The sequence below is a fragment of the Pseudorca crassidens genome, chromosome 16, assembly GCF_039906515.1.
Source record: "Pseudorca crassidens isolate mPseCra1 chromosome 16, mPseCra1.hap1, whole genome shotgun sequence".
NCBI classification, from domain to species: domain Eukaryota; kingdom Metazoa; phylum Chordata; class Mammalia; order Artiodactyla; family Delphinidae; genus Pseudorca; species Pseudorca crassidens.
Genome location: NC_090311.1, coordinates 53,604,673 through 53,617,289, shown reverse-complemented (window position 1 = coordinate 53,617,289; position 12,617 = coordinate 53,604,673). Strand labels below are relative to the sequence as shown.

Here is a 12,617-nt window from a genome sequence, read left to right as displayed (position 1 = left end):
CATACTGAGCAGCCTATGGGAAGCCCTCTGATGTTTACTTTTCTAGGATTCTATCTTTGTTCTGAATTCCACTGACATAAAACACGGGTATTGGGATTTCCCTGGTGGTGCAGTGGTTAAGAATCCCCGTGACGATGCAGGGGACACGGATTCAATCCCTGGTCCGGGAAGATCCCACGTGCTGTGGAACAACTGAGCCCGCGAGCCACAACTACTGAGCCCACGCACCGCAACTACAGAAGTCCAGATGCCTAGAGTCTGTGCTCCGCAACAAGAGAAGCCACCGCAATGAGCAGCCCACGCACCGCAACAAAGAGTAGCCCCCGCTTGCCGCAACTAGACAAAGCCCGCGTGCAGCAGCGAAGACCCAACGCAGCCAAAAAATATATAAATTAATTAATTTAAAAAATACTTAACTTTAAAAAACAAATAAATAAATAAATAAATCACTGGCATTTGAGTTGCTTACATTCAGAGCATTCTCAATCACTATTACCTTCCAGATGTCCTTAATTCAAGTTTAATCGTGTACTGGATCTTTTTGGGTTACTCGTGTTTTATATAGTAGAGCAAAGATACCAGGTACCTATCAGAAGAAATAAAAATATTAATTTATATGCCAAAGACTTATCCAGGCACTGGATACACAGATGGAAACAGCTGGTCATGCCCTCACATATGCTACAGGCCTGCACTTCCTTAACATTAGAGGTCAGCTGTAGAATTGTGCTTCAGCAACGGGCAGTGAAGGTGCCCAAGGGGTAGATTGGGAATGAGTGGATGGATTATAGAGCCTTTTAACCAGGAGAATAGAGGAGAGCCATCTTCTTGTGAAGGCACCAAGATACTCAGAGACCAAGACACTTATTGTTGTTCAACCTAATTGCCTGTGACTATTAGGCCTCTGTATAGCTAATAACTGGTACCTTTGGGTAGATTTTATTGTTTTTCACTGTTTCAATAAGAGAGGCCTTATGGAGGTAGGCGTTACCCTGTGACATGTATTCCTTCTGGATGGAAGCAGTTGAGGGCAAGTGCACATTTCTGAAATGCCCAATTTTCTGCTGCCCTGGTGAGCACAGAAGTGTTGGTGGTTATTAAGTTGGACGAGCCAGGATTCTGGACACCTGAGCAAATGGATGGAAAACAACTGCCCTTGGGGATCACGCAGATCCACTTGGATTTTGACTGGGGTTTGGGGGTTGTTACTGCAGCATGTGTAGCCCATCCCTACTGGATACGTTTTGAATACTCACATATTTGATCTCCATTTACTTAAGCAGTATAGTCTCTCTCAGACTGCCTGGAGGCACAGAAGGACTCAAGAGGGCCCTGCCTGAGCAGAATGGTACTTTTCCTATTTATTTAGGAAGGAGACAGAATGGATCAAGTGAATAAGTAGAAGAGTTGAATGAATGAAATCCTTAATTCCTGCTTATAAGTCTATTCGTAGGCCTGAAGAAAGTGCCTTCAAGATGCTTCCAGGCTCTTTGATATGAGGAAATAGCACCATGACCTCACTGCCAGACTTTCTGCACGTTTATTAACCCCCTGAATACTTCATTCACTTCAGGGGTAAGTGGCTGGGGCCAGGCCAGGGCCAAAAGGTCAGATGACAACTTCAGGCCAAGCAAACGCATCCTGTGACCAGAAAGATGGCCCAGGGCAGGAAAGGGAAGAAAACCAGTGGTGGGTTTTGTGCAAGCCTGGGATGCCTGGTCCCCAGCTACAGAGAGTCTGAGAGGGATGTGAATTCTCCAAAGATTCAATGCCCCCAAAAAAGAGTGATTGAGGCTGTGAGGACTTCATCAAATGATTCCAAAGCTCTGATGAAAGAAGAAACATCCTAGAACAGTCATAAACATTAATTTAAAAACATAAGGAGAATGGACGTGGTCATTTTATTTTAAAGAGTTTTAGAACATAGAGTTTTGTAACATAGTTACAACAGTGTATTACTGACACAGGACTAGATAAAACAATGTAAAAAACCACAGACTCCCAAAACGGGTCCAAATATACATATATATACATATATATCTTATATATGCCTGATAAAAATAGAAATAGAATACCCAAATTGTAGGAGAATAATGAATTGTTCAATTAGTAATACTGAATTAAAAAGTTAAGCATTTGGAAGAAAAATGAAGTCAGATTCTTTTAGTTATATATCAAAATCAAAATCAGAAGAAAATGTAAGTATGGTTTATGTAGTCTTAGAAGGGAAAAGAGCTATCTAAGACTATCAGAGAAGAAAATCCAAATAAAATATTGATATATCTACACACAAAAATATAGAAAACGTCTCTGCCAAAAAGTAAAACACAACATAAAATCAGAAAAGTCTGATTTATTTGCAAAGTACATAACAGATAAATCAATAAGAAAATTAATATCTAAGTAGAAAAAATGGGATAAGTAAGAATGAGATGAGGGAATTTATAAAAGGAGAAATACTGATGGCCAATAGTATGGAAACATGAAAAAATGCACAATCTTAGTAGTAATTAAATTAATTTAATTAAATTAAATTAATCAAGTTAATCAGTAATAAGTATCCAAAATCTATGAGCTATAGTTAAAGCTATAGTCAGAGGAAAATATACTTTACTTTTGTTATTAAAAATTAAAAAACCATAAAAAGGTGCACTGAAAATAATTGAATTGAGTGTTCATCTTTTTAAAACAAATTTTAAAAACAACAAAAAATAAAGGCCAAAACAAATAAATATAAAAGTGAAATTAATGAAATATTTAAAAAATAAAAGAAATGATCAATTAACCCAGAAACCAGACGTTTTAAAAGGCAAATTAGAAAAATATATCCCGATAAATCTATGTAAAAAAACCCAAAAAGACAAAACACCAACAGGCAGAGTAGTAGAGATAAAACAGGTGCTATAACCACAAACATGAGAGAGATTAAGAGAACTTTAAAACAATATATTCATCTCCTTTCAGGCACTGGTCATAATTAAACAGGGCAAGGATGAAGGGAATTTGGCATCTCTCCTCAGCCCTCCCTTAACCTTTACTTTGTGGCCTGGGGTCAGATTTGACACCTGTTGCCCTGGGGCTCCAGGGGGTTGACAGCTCCCTGGTCAGGGAGGAGGGAAGTGGCACTGCTTTTTCTCTTATCTGGAATTTAGCCCATAGCCTCAGTGCACTGATCTAGAATGACCATGTAACTGTGAGCATGGTCTTAAGCTGTCTGGGTCCAGGGTGCCAGAGACGTGTGGTCCCCCAGTGGGCGAGGACATCTGGCCCTGCAGGGTAGGGACTCTTAGGCAAAGGCATTCCAAGGGAGTGTAGCAACCCGGGGAAAGAGGGAGGAGAGGAAAACAGGATCATCTGAAGTCGAAGACAAGGGGCTCACGGGACCCCGCCTCTCACCTGGCTCGCCATATGAGCTCTGAGTTTGCTGGCCCTGTCTTAGAGACACCAGCAGAGGGCAGCAGGAGGCTGTAGCTGGCGGGGTACAAAGCCACTGAACCCGATAACCCGAGAACGGAGGCTGTGCCCACAGCCGTATTCCAAAATAAATTTGACTGCTTCTCTCATTGATCCAGCTTGGAGCTGAGTCAAGCTCCAGAGAAGGGAGTTGGGTCACACTCATTTGCGGGGAGGACTTAGATTCAGTCATTCATTTGTTCATTCTTTTCTTTATTCAACAGTTATTGAGTGTGCATGTGGTTCCCAGTCCTTTTCTAGGCCCTGGGACTGCAGAGGTGAGTGATCGAATTTCATAATAATCACAAGAGCAGCAAGAATGAACGCCTGCCTGCAGTTACTGCAGGCCATGCTAACCTCAGTGCCTTATTTGTTTGGTTCATTTATCCCTCATGAAAACCCTGTGGGGTGAGCACTGTTATTATTCCAATTTTACCAAGAAGGCAACTAAAGCACAGAGAGTGTATGTGACTTGCCCAGGGTCACACAGCTACAATGTGGTAGAGCCAGGGTTTGAATCCAGGCGGTCTGGCTCTTCATTGACTTTGCTACACTGACATAACTTAAACAAGTAAATGGTCAAGTTGATTTCAGGTGACTATAATTGCTAATAAGAAAATAAAATAGGGCATCATAATGGTGACTGGGGCTGGGTCAACCTTGATTCAGTGGTCAGATAAGGATTTTGGGGTAGGGGGTAGTGGTGACATACAATCCAAGACCTGGCAGGGGCGGAGGATCATATTAGCACCCAGACGGTCTCTGTTGAGCCCTAGCGGGTCCCAGGACACAACTCACAGCCACTTGCGGACCCTTGAGTCCATAACCAAGCACCCACACACCTTACCCAGAGCCCCTGGAACTACTCAGAGCCAATGGTCCTCAGTGAAGGGTGTGCAGAGAGCAGCTTGGACACAGGCTGGGGGCAGGGCAGAGGCTGAGCCCCCTAACAACAGGATGCTGGGAACTTCAAGCTCTGGGTCTGTTGGTTTTCCTACAGACGCTCACACACGCCCAAAAATACATGCGAATACCCCCAAGTCCATGTACACACAATTCCCCACCCAGAGTCTCACCTGCCCAGGGCCTCACCTTCTCTGACGCTCCCCAGGGCTGTTCCAGGCCCAGACCCACTCCCAGGGGTCACAAGAAGACCCTGGAAATGCACAGGGAAGGATTTCAGTCAGCAGCTGCTTTTTACTAGTGACGTCGATCAGCTGACAGGAGATTATTTCAGGTCTGACAATATAGAGTGAAGCACTATTTATATGTGATGATGGATGTTCCCTAGATTTGCTGTGATCATCATTTCATGATGTATGTAAGTCAAATCATCAGGCTGTACGCCTTAAACTTATACAGTGCTATATGTCAGTTATATCTCAACAAACATGGAAGAAAAAGTGTACAGAGGGAAGCAGGACGCCCTTCACCTCATGAAGGGTCTACAAGGAAAGGAGAAGCCTGGCTTCCTGGCTCTAGGCCCTCCTGCGAAAGTGAGGGGGAGGCAGAAAGCAGCTATGGTGACTATATTTCTTAGGGCAGTCGTTTCCCAAACTGACAAAAAACCCGGGTCACCTCGGGGCCTCGTGAACGTAACAGATTTCTGAGATTTTGATTCGCTGGGTGCAGAGTGGAGCTGAGAGCCTATGACTTTGGCTAGCATTCCAGGCAATTCTGTGGGTCACTGCTCTGAGAGCTGCATGAGGTGGCATAAGCGCTGTGCTTGCCAGGACAGGGCAGGCTGGGTTTGGGGTCGGTGACAGCTGGCCCAGCCCAAGGCGTTTGTTAGGCTAATAAATGCTTACTTGCATTTCACTGCTTTTGAGCATGACACTTGTATTTGCTTGGACAAATCACGGGTCCATAGTTAGAGATACTGTTCTCCTCCCCGCACAGGTTGCCACCATGACTAAGGGCACCCAGTCCAGGTGGAACCCCACCCTGAGATCCTCCTCGTTTCCCAGCACCCCACCAGCCACTTAGGGTTAGGAGGACAACATCAATTTTCAAAGTCCACTTTCCGGCATCTCCAGCCCACACTCCATGATAATGTTCAACCCCTTCCTGGTTAATGAGAAAAAAAAAGAAAGAAAAAAAAATCCCTGATTCCTGGCAGGTTCTAAAGCATAGTTCAGTTACACAATAATGAGCAAACAACCTTGACAGCAATGAGCAAACTGTGAACCCTGGTTCCCGCCCACCTCTGACAGCCAGAGAAGGGAGGCAGGCTGGTCCTGGGCAGGAAGGGGATTTGAGGAGTGTGAGTGCTAGGCCTTCAGCTGGTACCCCAAGCCCCTGTCCTCTGGCTTGGGCATGGCTAAAATGTGAGAACAGTAGAGCTGGAAGACTCCAAAGAAAGTCTGTCCTGCGGGAACAAGGCCTTGCCGTACCAGGATCCAGAATCCAGGCCAGAGCCTGGGCCTCGTATGTTGCAAGTTTTGGTAGTTATTTTCATTCTAGTACAGGAAGCAAATTGCAATCACATTGGCTGTATCTATATACCTTCATGGGAGACTGTTGACTTATAGACATAATTTAAACTCAAAGTCCCCATCTCAAGAGCAGGGTGTGTTTGCCATTCTAACTCACTCAGACTGACTTTCTATAGAACTGAGAAATTGGTGATAAGTGTTCAGGGCACAATGAGTTTGAAAAAAATTGGCAGGTAACAAAAACGGAAGACAGTTCTCGGATCCTGGGTTTGGTGCACCCATGCAACAAACACTCATCAAGCACTTACCAAGTGTGAGGCGCTCCCTCTGGTAGTTCGGATACAAAGAAAAATAAAATGGAAAACTAATTTAGCAAAGATATTTCATGAAGTTAAAGTGGCCCTTAGCCCATTCATGAAATATTTTCAGTTTCATTTTGTGATTGGCATACAGCTGGAAGCGGAATTCACCCTCTTCCCCCAGTTTGCTGCCTGGGCTCCATAGAATCTCAGCTCCGTCCACCCTGAGATTTCTCGAGAACATCCACGGTCATGAGCTTGACTGTGGGCCAAGACGGTGTCAGAACTCTGCTCAGAGGGGCGGTTTTATTTGCTGACTGGATGGTGCTGCCTCATTTGCCCCCCAGTGTGTGAAATGCACCTTTAGGGAGATCTTCCCTCTTGTCTCTAAGAATAATGGACCCATTGACCTATAATGGGATGAGGATGTCACAGAAGAAAGGGGATGTTGAACATGGAGGCATTAAGACCGATGATGCCCTAGTACGGAAGGACCCAGCCTGCCTGACCATTTGCCTCCTCCCGCGATACCGGCATAGGCCACAATATCAAAAGAGTCTCCTAAAAGCATGCGGGAAGGGAAGGCTGCCCTTTGTTCCCAAGATCACCCTAATGACCCTTGGGAGGCCACAGCCACTTGGGCAAGTGAGGGGATTCCTAGGACTATTCGCTGTCACCCATGTAGGACACTGCCAAGTGTCACAGTTTCAGTGTATAGCTCATGAACATCTAAAAACAACACTCATGTCGTAGACAGGGCTGGGCTAGCCATGGGAAGGAGACTCTGACACCAGGTAGTGGCAACTTGGAAAAATGGGAATTGGATCTCTTGGAAGCTGAGACACTGCCTGCTCGGACACAGATGTGGACCTCCATTGATCCATCTGCTGGGCTGCAGTGTCCTCACTAAAAAAGGAGAGGGTTTGAATGTGCTTTTTCTGAGATTGACTCTGACCCAATGCTGTGCTCTTTGGCAGGACAGAAGGTGTCCTTTGCCATGGACTGGACTGGACCAGAAACCCTCATGCCCCACTGTCAGTCTCTTTTCACTTCATCCCCCCACAGTCAAATATGTCCCCTTGCTTTTCTCCCATCCCCATGAAGGAATGAATCAACACTGGACATGGGGAAACTGGCACTGAATTCTCTTTCAGAGCAGCAGGGACCTCAGCAGGGAGCCAAGGAGGGGGCGGAGGAACCTGCCTCTTCAGGCTGGGAATTCACAGATGGCCAAGAAGGAGGAGGAGCAGGAGATGTCATTCCAGAGCCCATCTCTTAGGAGGAGGACACAGTCCTCCCCTGAGCCATGGTTATTAGGCTCATTCTTCTTCCAGTTGCTGTAGCCCATCCTCCCTCCTGTTACATACATAAACTGGCCTTCGGTCACCTCATCTGTGATGCCCAGGAAAGCAATGTCAGGGGCCATGTCCTGGATGGCTTTGTTCTCCTCAGCATTCTTGGGGGTGGCCACGGTGGCCCCAAGCTCAGCGCACAGAGCCTTCACTTTGGAAAAAGGCATCTTTTCACCGTTGGTCACGTAGAGCGTCTTTCCAGACTTTTTACCCAAGGAGAAGCTTTGCACTGAAATCACAAAATGTAGGTGAGGTTGACTTGGCTTCAAGCCCAGCCTGGGACAGCAGATGAAAAAGTCCTTCTCTGGGAACTTGGGAGTCTGGGGTTGAGCCCCATTCTCTACCACCTCTGGTGAGATCCTAGTAAGAAGGTGGAAGGCAAGTCCCTGGCAGCAAGCCGGGGCTCTCCTGGCATATCCCATCCTTAGGACAAATATCTGTTAAAAACTGTTCCAGTACAGGTGGACCTAGGGAAACATGCTTGAGCCCCACTGCCAGACATGGGCACCAGGATGAGAAAGAGGCATGGACTGCCATCTGAGGCCCGTGGGTGCTAAGGAAGGAGCAAAGATTCCAGAGTCAGCAGACCTCCACGCCATCCTCCTTCCCACTTCCTAACTGTATGCTGTTGAATGAATTATCTATACTTCCCGGACCTATTTTTTTCTCACCTGTAAATAAAATGGGTGTAATACCCACAAATAGGGATGGCAAGACGATTGAATAAAACCAAATTATGAGAAAATTCCCACCTAGTATATAATAAGTTGTCATAAGTGTAAGTTCTTTTCCACCGTCCCCCCAAAACCTAGAGCATTCTGGAGAAAAAAGTTAGAGTCAAGAACACATTGGGGACAGAAAAAAAGCTTACACTTTTTGATGTGATCCAGTTGTGATTTCAGGCTCCTTATCCGTCCCTCTAAGTCAGCCAGCTTAGCCTCGGCAACTATAAAGCAATAGGGAGAGGATATTTATTTAGAAGAAGACCCTCAATTGGAGAGCAGAGTATTTTGAAAAAAGAAAATTAGCTTACTGAAAAGTATTCGTATTCCAGAAAAATAAGAAAACAAAAAGAAGCAAAAGGGGAAAAAAACTGTATTCCTGCCTTCTCAGATATACTTAGTAACTATTGTAAACTATAACTCTGGAAATAATAATAATAATACCATAAACTATAGCTCTGGATCCTTTTCTTCATATACTGCTTAAATATTGCAATATTATAATTATTTATAAGAAAAGGCCCAGCTAATTTTTCTCCTTTTTGAAAATTTTTCTTAATCATATTTTCATTTCCTATTCTAGGCAAACTCTTTAATACGTTTATTATTCTGATAGGCCAGTGGACAAATATAAGTAAGAGGTCATCCTTTTGGTTTTGTTGTTACTGAATTTATTTTACTCTGAACTAAGTTGCTGTGATGTCCCCCATTATCCAGGGGTCCTATGAGGCCAACCCTTTTCATGCCACTCTTGTGACAACAGACAAAATCCAACAGCAGAGAGGACCAGTTTCCTCCCTTGCAGCCTGGAACCACATACTGGACTGTTGCAGCTGAAGAAGGGCCAGGGCACATGTCCTACAGAGGTCTGCTGAGGGTGAGGCGGGCAGGGTTCGGAAGTCTATACCCGGGCACCAGTGGGAATCCCCTTGGGCCCCAAGGAACTGAGAGGAATGAGGGCGCTGGGTCAGGAAGCAGAGCTGAGCATCTTCCAGTGGGGCAGCAGGAGACGGGGCACCTCCCACCTGGCCCTGGAATTCCCAGGTCCTGGGTCCCCTCAGCCCACATCACTTGCTGGGGTGAGCTCCTTACCCGAACTGTCTCCACGATCTCCTTTGTGGCCCTTTGGTCCTGGAAGCCCAGGATTCCCTATATTTCCTTGAGGCCCCATTTTCCCTGGAGGGCCCTGCAAGCCTCTGAGCCCTGGCCCTGTTGGAAGAGGAAGGAAATGTGACCCAGTGTCTGTCACTCATTCTCTTTCTCCAAAAGCTCAATATTTGATTGACCCCAAGAAACCACCACTCAGCTAGTAGTGACCCAAAGAAGAAAGATCCTCCTGCGTCTCAGGGGATGGCCTGTCCTAAGGGCCAGCTCCCTGAGCATCACCAATTCCTGGGTGGCAGTGAGGGATCCTGGAGAGCCAGAGAAGCATCCTTATTTTGGAGAGAATGCCCTTTTACAGGAGTTTTTCTGAGTGAATCATCATCTACCATAATGAAAGGTGAGCCTCCTCATGTCTCTGTGCCAGAGCCCTTATAGAGAACACTCTCCCGTTGGGGTAAAAGATTTAAGAAGTCAGGGCGGCCTGTCCTATACCTGGTTCTCCCTTTTCTCCCTTGGGTCCATCTCGCCCATCTCTGCCTGGGGTGCCGTTGGTGACCGGGATGCCACAGGTCACCACTGAACAGGTCTTCTGGGCATCCTCACAGCCTTTTGTTTCTGAGCAGGATGTTGTCACCACACACAGAAGGAGGACAGGAAGTGACAAAAACAGGAACATGGTCCTTACCTGAGAGTGGAGAAAGTCAAAGAAAATAATTCCATCTCATTTGGTTTGCTACCATCTCTGATGTGTTGGACCCTGTGCTCGGGGCAGCTGACACAGAGGGGGATGTCACAACTCTTGGCCCTGAGTTACTCCCAGGCTACTAGGAAAACTATTACTAGCACAAGCAAAATGTATTAGAGTTAGATCAGTGCTAAAACAAATATAGATGCAAGAGTAATATCACAGGGGCCCACTTTCCCTGGGGCTCTCATGCCCTGTGGGCCCAAGGCTTAGTTGGTTAGGCAGCCCTAAGCACGAAAGCCCACAGGGTCTACAAATGCCACACAAGCCCTGTTCCCGATGGCCCGGCAAAGACAGCTCATTTCTTGCATGACCTTTGGCTACTCTCGTCTCAACTCCCTTTCTTGAGGGCCTAAGTAGCCTAAACTTCCCTCTTCTTCTCCTTCCTATGGACGCTAAAGGTAGACTCAAACTATAGCGTGTGACCCATTGCTTGGCGGGACCTGTTTTACAACATCCGTTGTCTCGTGTCGCATAAAAATCTGTTTTACACCACAGAGCCCCAACCACCCCCAGAATCACAGCTGTTTCCCCAACAACCTGTCAATCATCCTGTTTAATAAAGTCTCTACTTTGTGACAGGCACTTGCTGGGACTCGGGACCCAGAGTACCCTGAGGTATGGAAACTTGTTCTGACCCTGAGAATGGAACCTTCTTTGGTCATTGATCCTGGCCAGTTGCCACTTAGATTTACCTCCTTCCCTTGCTTTGAGATTTTCCACCGAGAGGCCATTTTTCCAGCCAGAACCCAGGCTCCTAAAATTTCTGTTCACCCTGGGCCCAGCAGGGTCAGCTCATACTCCTCCTGGCAGGATCCTCTGCATGCTTCCGAGACGCTTCTCCGGCTCTGTGGCCCCATCCAGCCATCAGATTCCCATCCAGCCTTTGCTCGAGCTGGTCCCCTTCCAGGAAGCCTCACAGCCCAGCCCCCATGGGCCTATCCCTCTGCTCCTCTCTGACCTCTAATTCCAACGTCCCTGCATAACTACTGCATCTGTCCTTGGCCACCCTGGCCTGTCAGCTCCCTTAACCCTTCCTTCCCTCCAGGACTCAGTGAGAAGTAGGAAGTTGGGAGGGAATTTTCTTTCTTTCCTTCTTTCTTTTTTTTTTTAGGATTTTTAATTTTTAAATTTATTTATGTGCTCTCTCTTTTTTGTTGTTTTTTGTTTGTTTGTTTGTTTGTTTATTTTGTTTTGGCTGCACTGTGTGGCATGTGGGATCCCAGTTCTCTGACCAGGGATGGAACCCGTGCCCTCTGCCGTGGAAGCACGGATTCTTAATCGCTGGACTGCCAGGGAAGTCCCAGAAGGGAATTTTCTTGATCAAATCTTCTCCACCTTCCCTCTCTCTTAAGCTCCCCTGATTATGTGGGAGGCCAAAGCCAGAGCTAAACATGTTGCTGGCATACACACCCCACTTCCATTCTTCTGTTTGGCTGAAAAGACCACCTTTAGTTTGCAGATGGTAACCTGGATCCAGGAAGGGCACAAGGCCCCAGGTCAGAGAGACAGAGGCCCTCAGGGGGCCTGACAACCCCACCACAGCCCCTGCCTGGAACTCACCAGGGTCAAGCCAAGTGGCCAGACTCTTGGCCAAGGCCTCCTCTTCTGTCCTCAGAAATGACTTACTAGGGGCTTCCTCAGAGCACAGAGGCTATGGCAGGGAAGCTGGTCCTCCAGCCTAGGCCTCTGGCAGACGCCTCAGCAATGTCAGCCCCAATTAGTCTGGTGACCAGGGACAGTGCTGGACTGGCCTTCAACCCCAGATTAATAAACAACCATCCTTAGAACCGCTGTATCCTGGGCAGTTCTCCAGGGCTGCTGGTGGGGTCTCCAGCTTAGCACTGGGCAGCTCTCTACTGCAACACCCCAGACTCCTCCCACTGCTCCCTCCCATGCATCTGTCTCTATAGCTCTGCTATCTGATCCTCTAGAATCACAGATTCCCAGATCATAGATCAGAATCCCAGAGGACAGTTCTTTCCAAATATTTGTCTCTGGAAGGGACATGCATAGACATCCTACCAAACACGTGCTCATGCAGACACACATGTACAGGCGTACACCTGTGTATCAGTTGTTCTGCCTAGTTCCCCCTTCCATTCATATTTAATTTACTAGGAGCAGGAGGGAAGGGGTTAAACACCTACAACACTGAGTCACCTCATTCCTCCCTTGTCATTCAGAACATTCGTCAGCTGCCCTGTCTGGGTGCGTCGCAGCGCTAGGCACAAGGAAAGGAAGTGTTTGTAGACAACTCAAATTCAAAGCTGAACATGGGCATTTGCACTAGCTCTTCCAGCTTAGGACACTTCTCTCCATCTTTGCATAATTGCTTGTTGTCGTTCAGATTTCATCTTAAATATTATTGCTGGAGAAAGGGCTTTCCCTAACCATTCTATCACAAAATTATAATTCTCTGTTTTAGTTATCTGCTTATAATTCTTCTCTATGTAAAATTGTCTTATTTCTTTGGTTGCATATTTATTGACCATCCCACTCCTTTA

At 46.4% G+C, this 12,617-nt stretch overlaps 1 protein-coding gene across 1 annotated transcript; it reads right to left on the bottom strand.

Moving 5' to 3' along the window:
• Nucleotides 1-7,317: 7,317 nt before the first annotated feature.
• Nucleotides 7,318-11,840, bottom strand: LOC137208519 (mannose-binding protein A-like). Its single transcript, XM_067708919.1, has 5 exons — nucleotides 11,674-11,840; nucleotides 9,858-10,050; nucleotides 9,354-9,470; nucleotides 8,411-8,485; nucleotides 7,318-7,768 (listed from the first exon to the last, which is right to left on the bottom strand). Exons 2-5 carry the CDS (start codon nucleotides 10,039-10,041, stop codon nucleotides 7,395-7,397), a joined length of 750 nt encoding a protein of 249 aa, XP_067565020.1. The 5' UTR covers nucleotides 10,042-10,050; nucleotides 11,674-11,840; the 3' UTR covers nucleotides 7,318-7,394.
• Nucleotides 11,841-12,617: the final 777 nt, after the last annotated feature.

Coding starts and splice junctions, on each gene's coding strand:
- LOC137208519 (XM_067708919.1), bottom strand. CDS start 10,041: ATGTTCCTGTTTTTGTCACTTCCTGTCCTCCTTCTGTGTGTGGTGACA. Junction 9,471..9,857: donor GGGAGAAAAGGGAGAACCAG/GTATAGGACAGG, acceptor CTCTTCCAACAG/GGCCAGGGCTCAGAGGCTTG. Junction 7,769..8,410: donor ACTGGATCACATCAAAAAGT/GTAAGCTTTTTT, acceptor TTGTGATTTCAG/TGCAAAGCTTCTCCTTGGGT.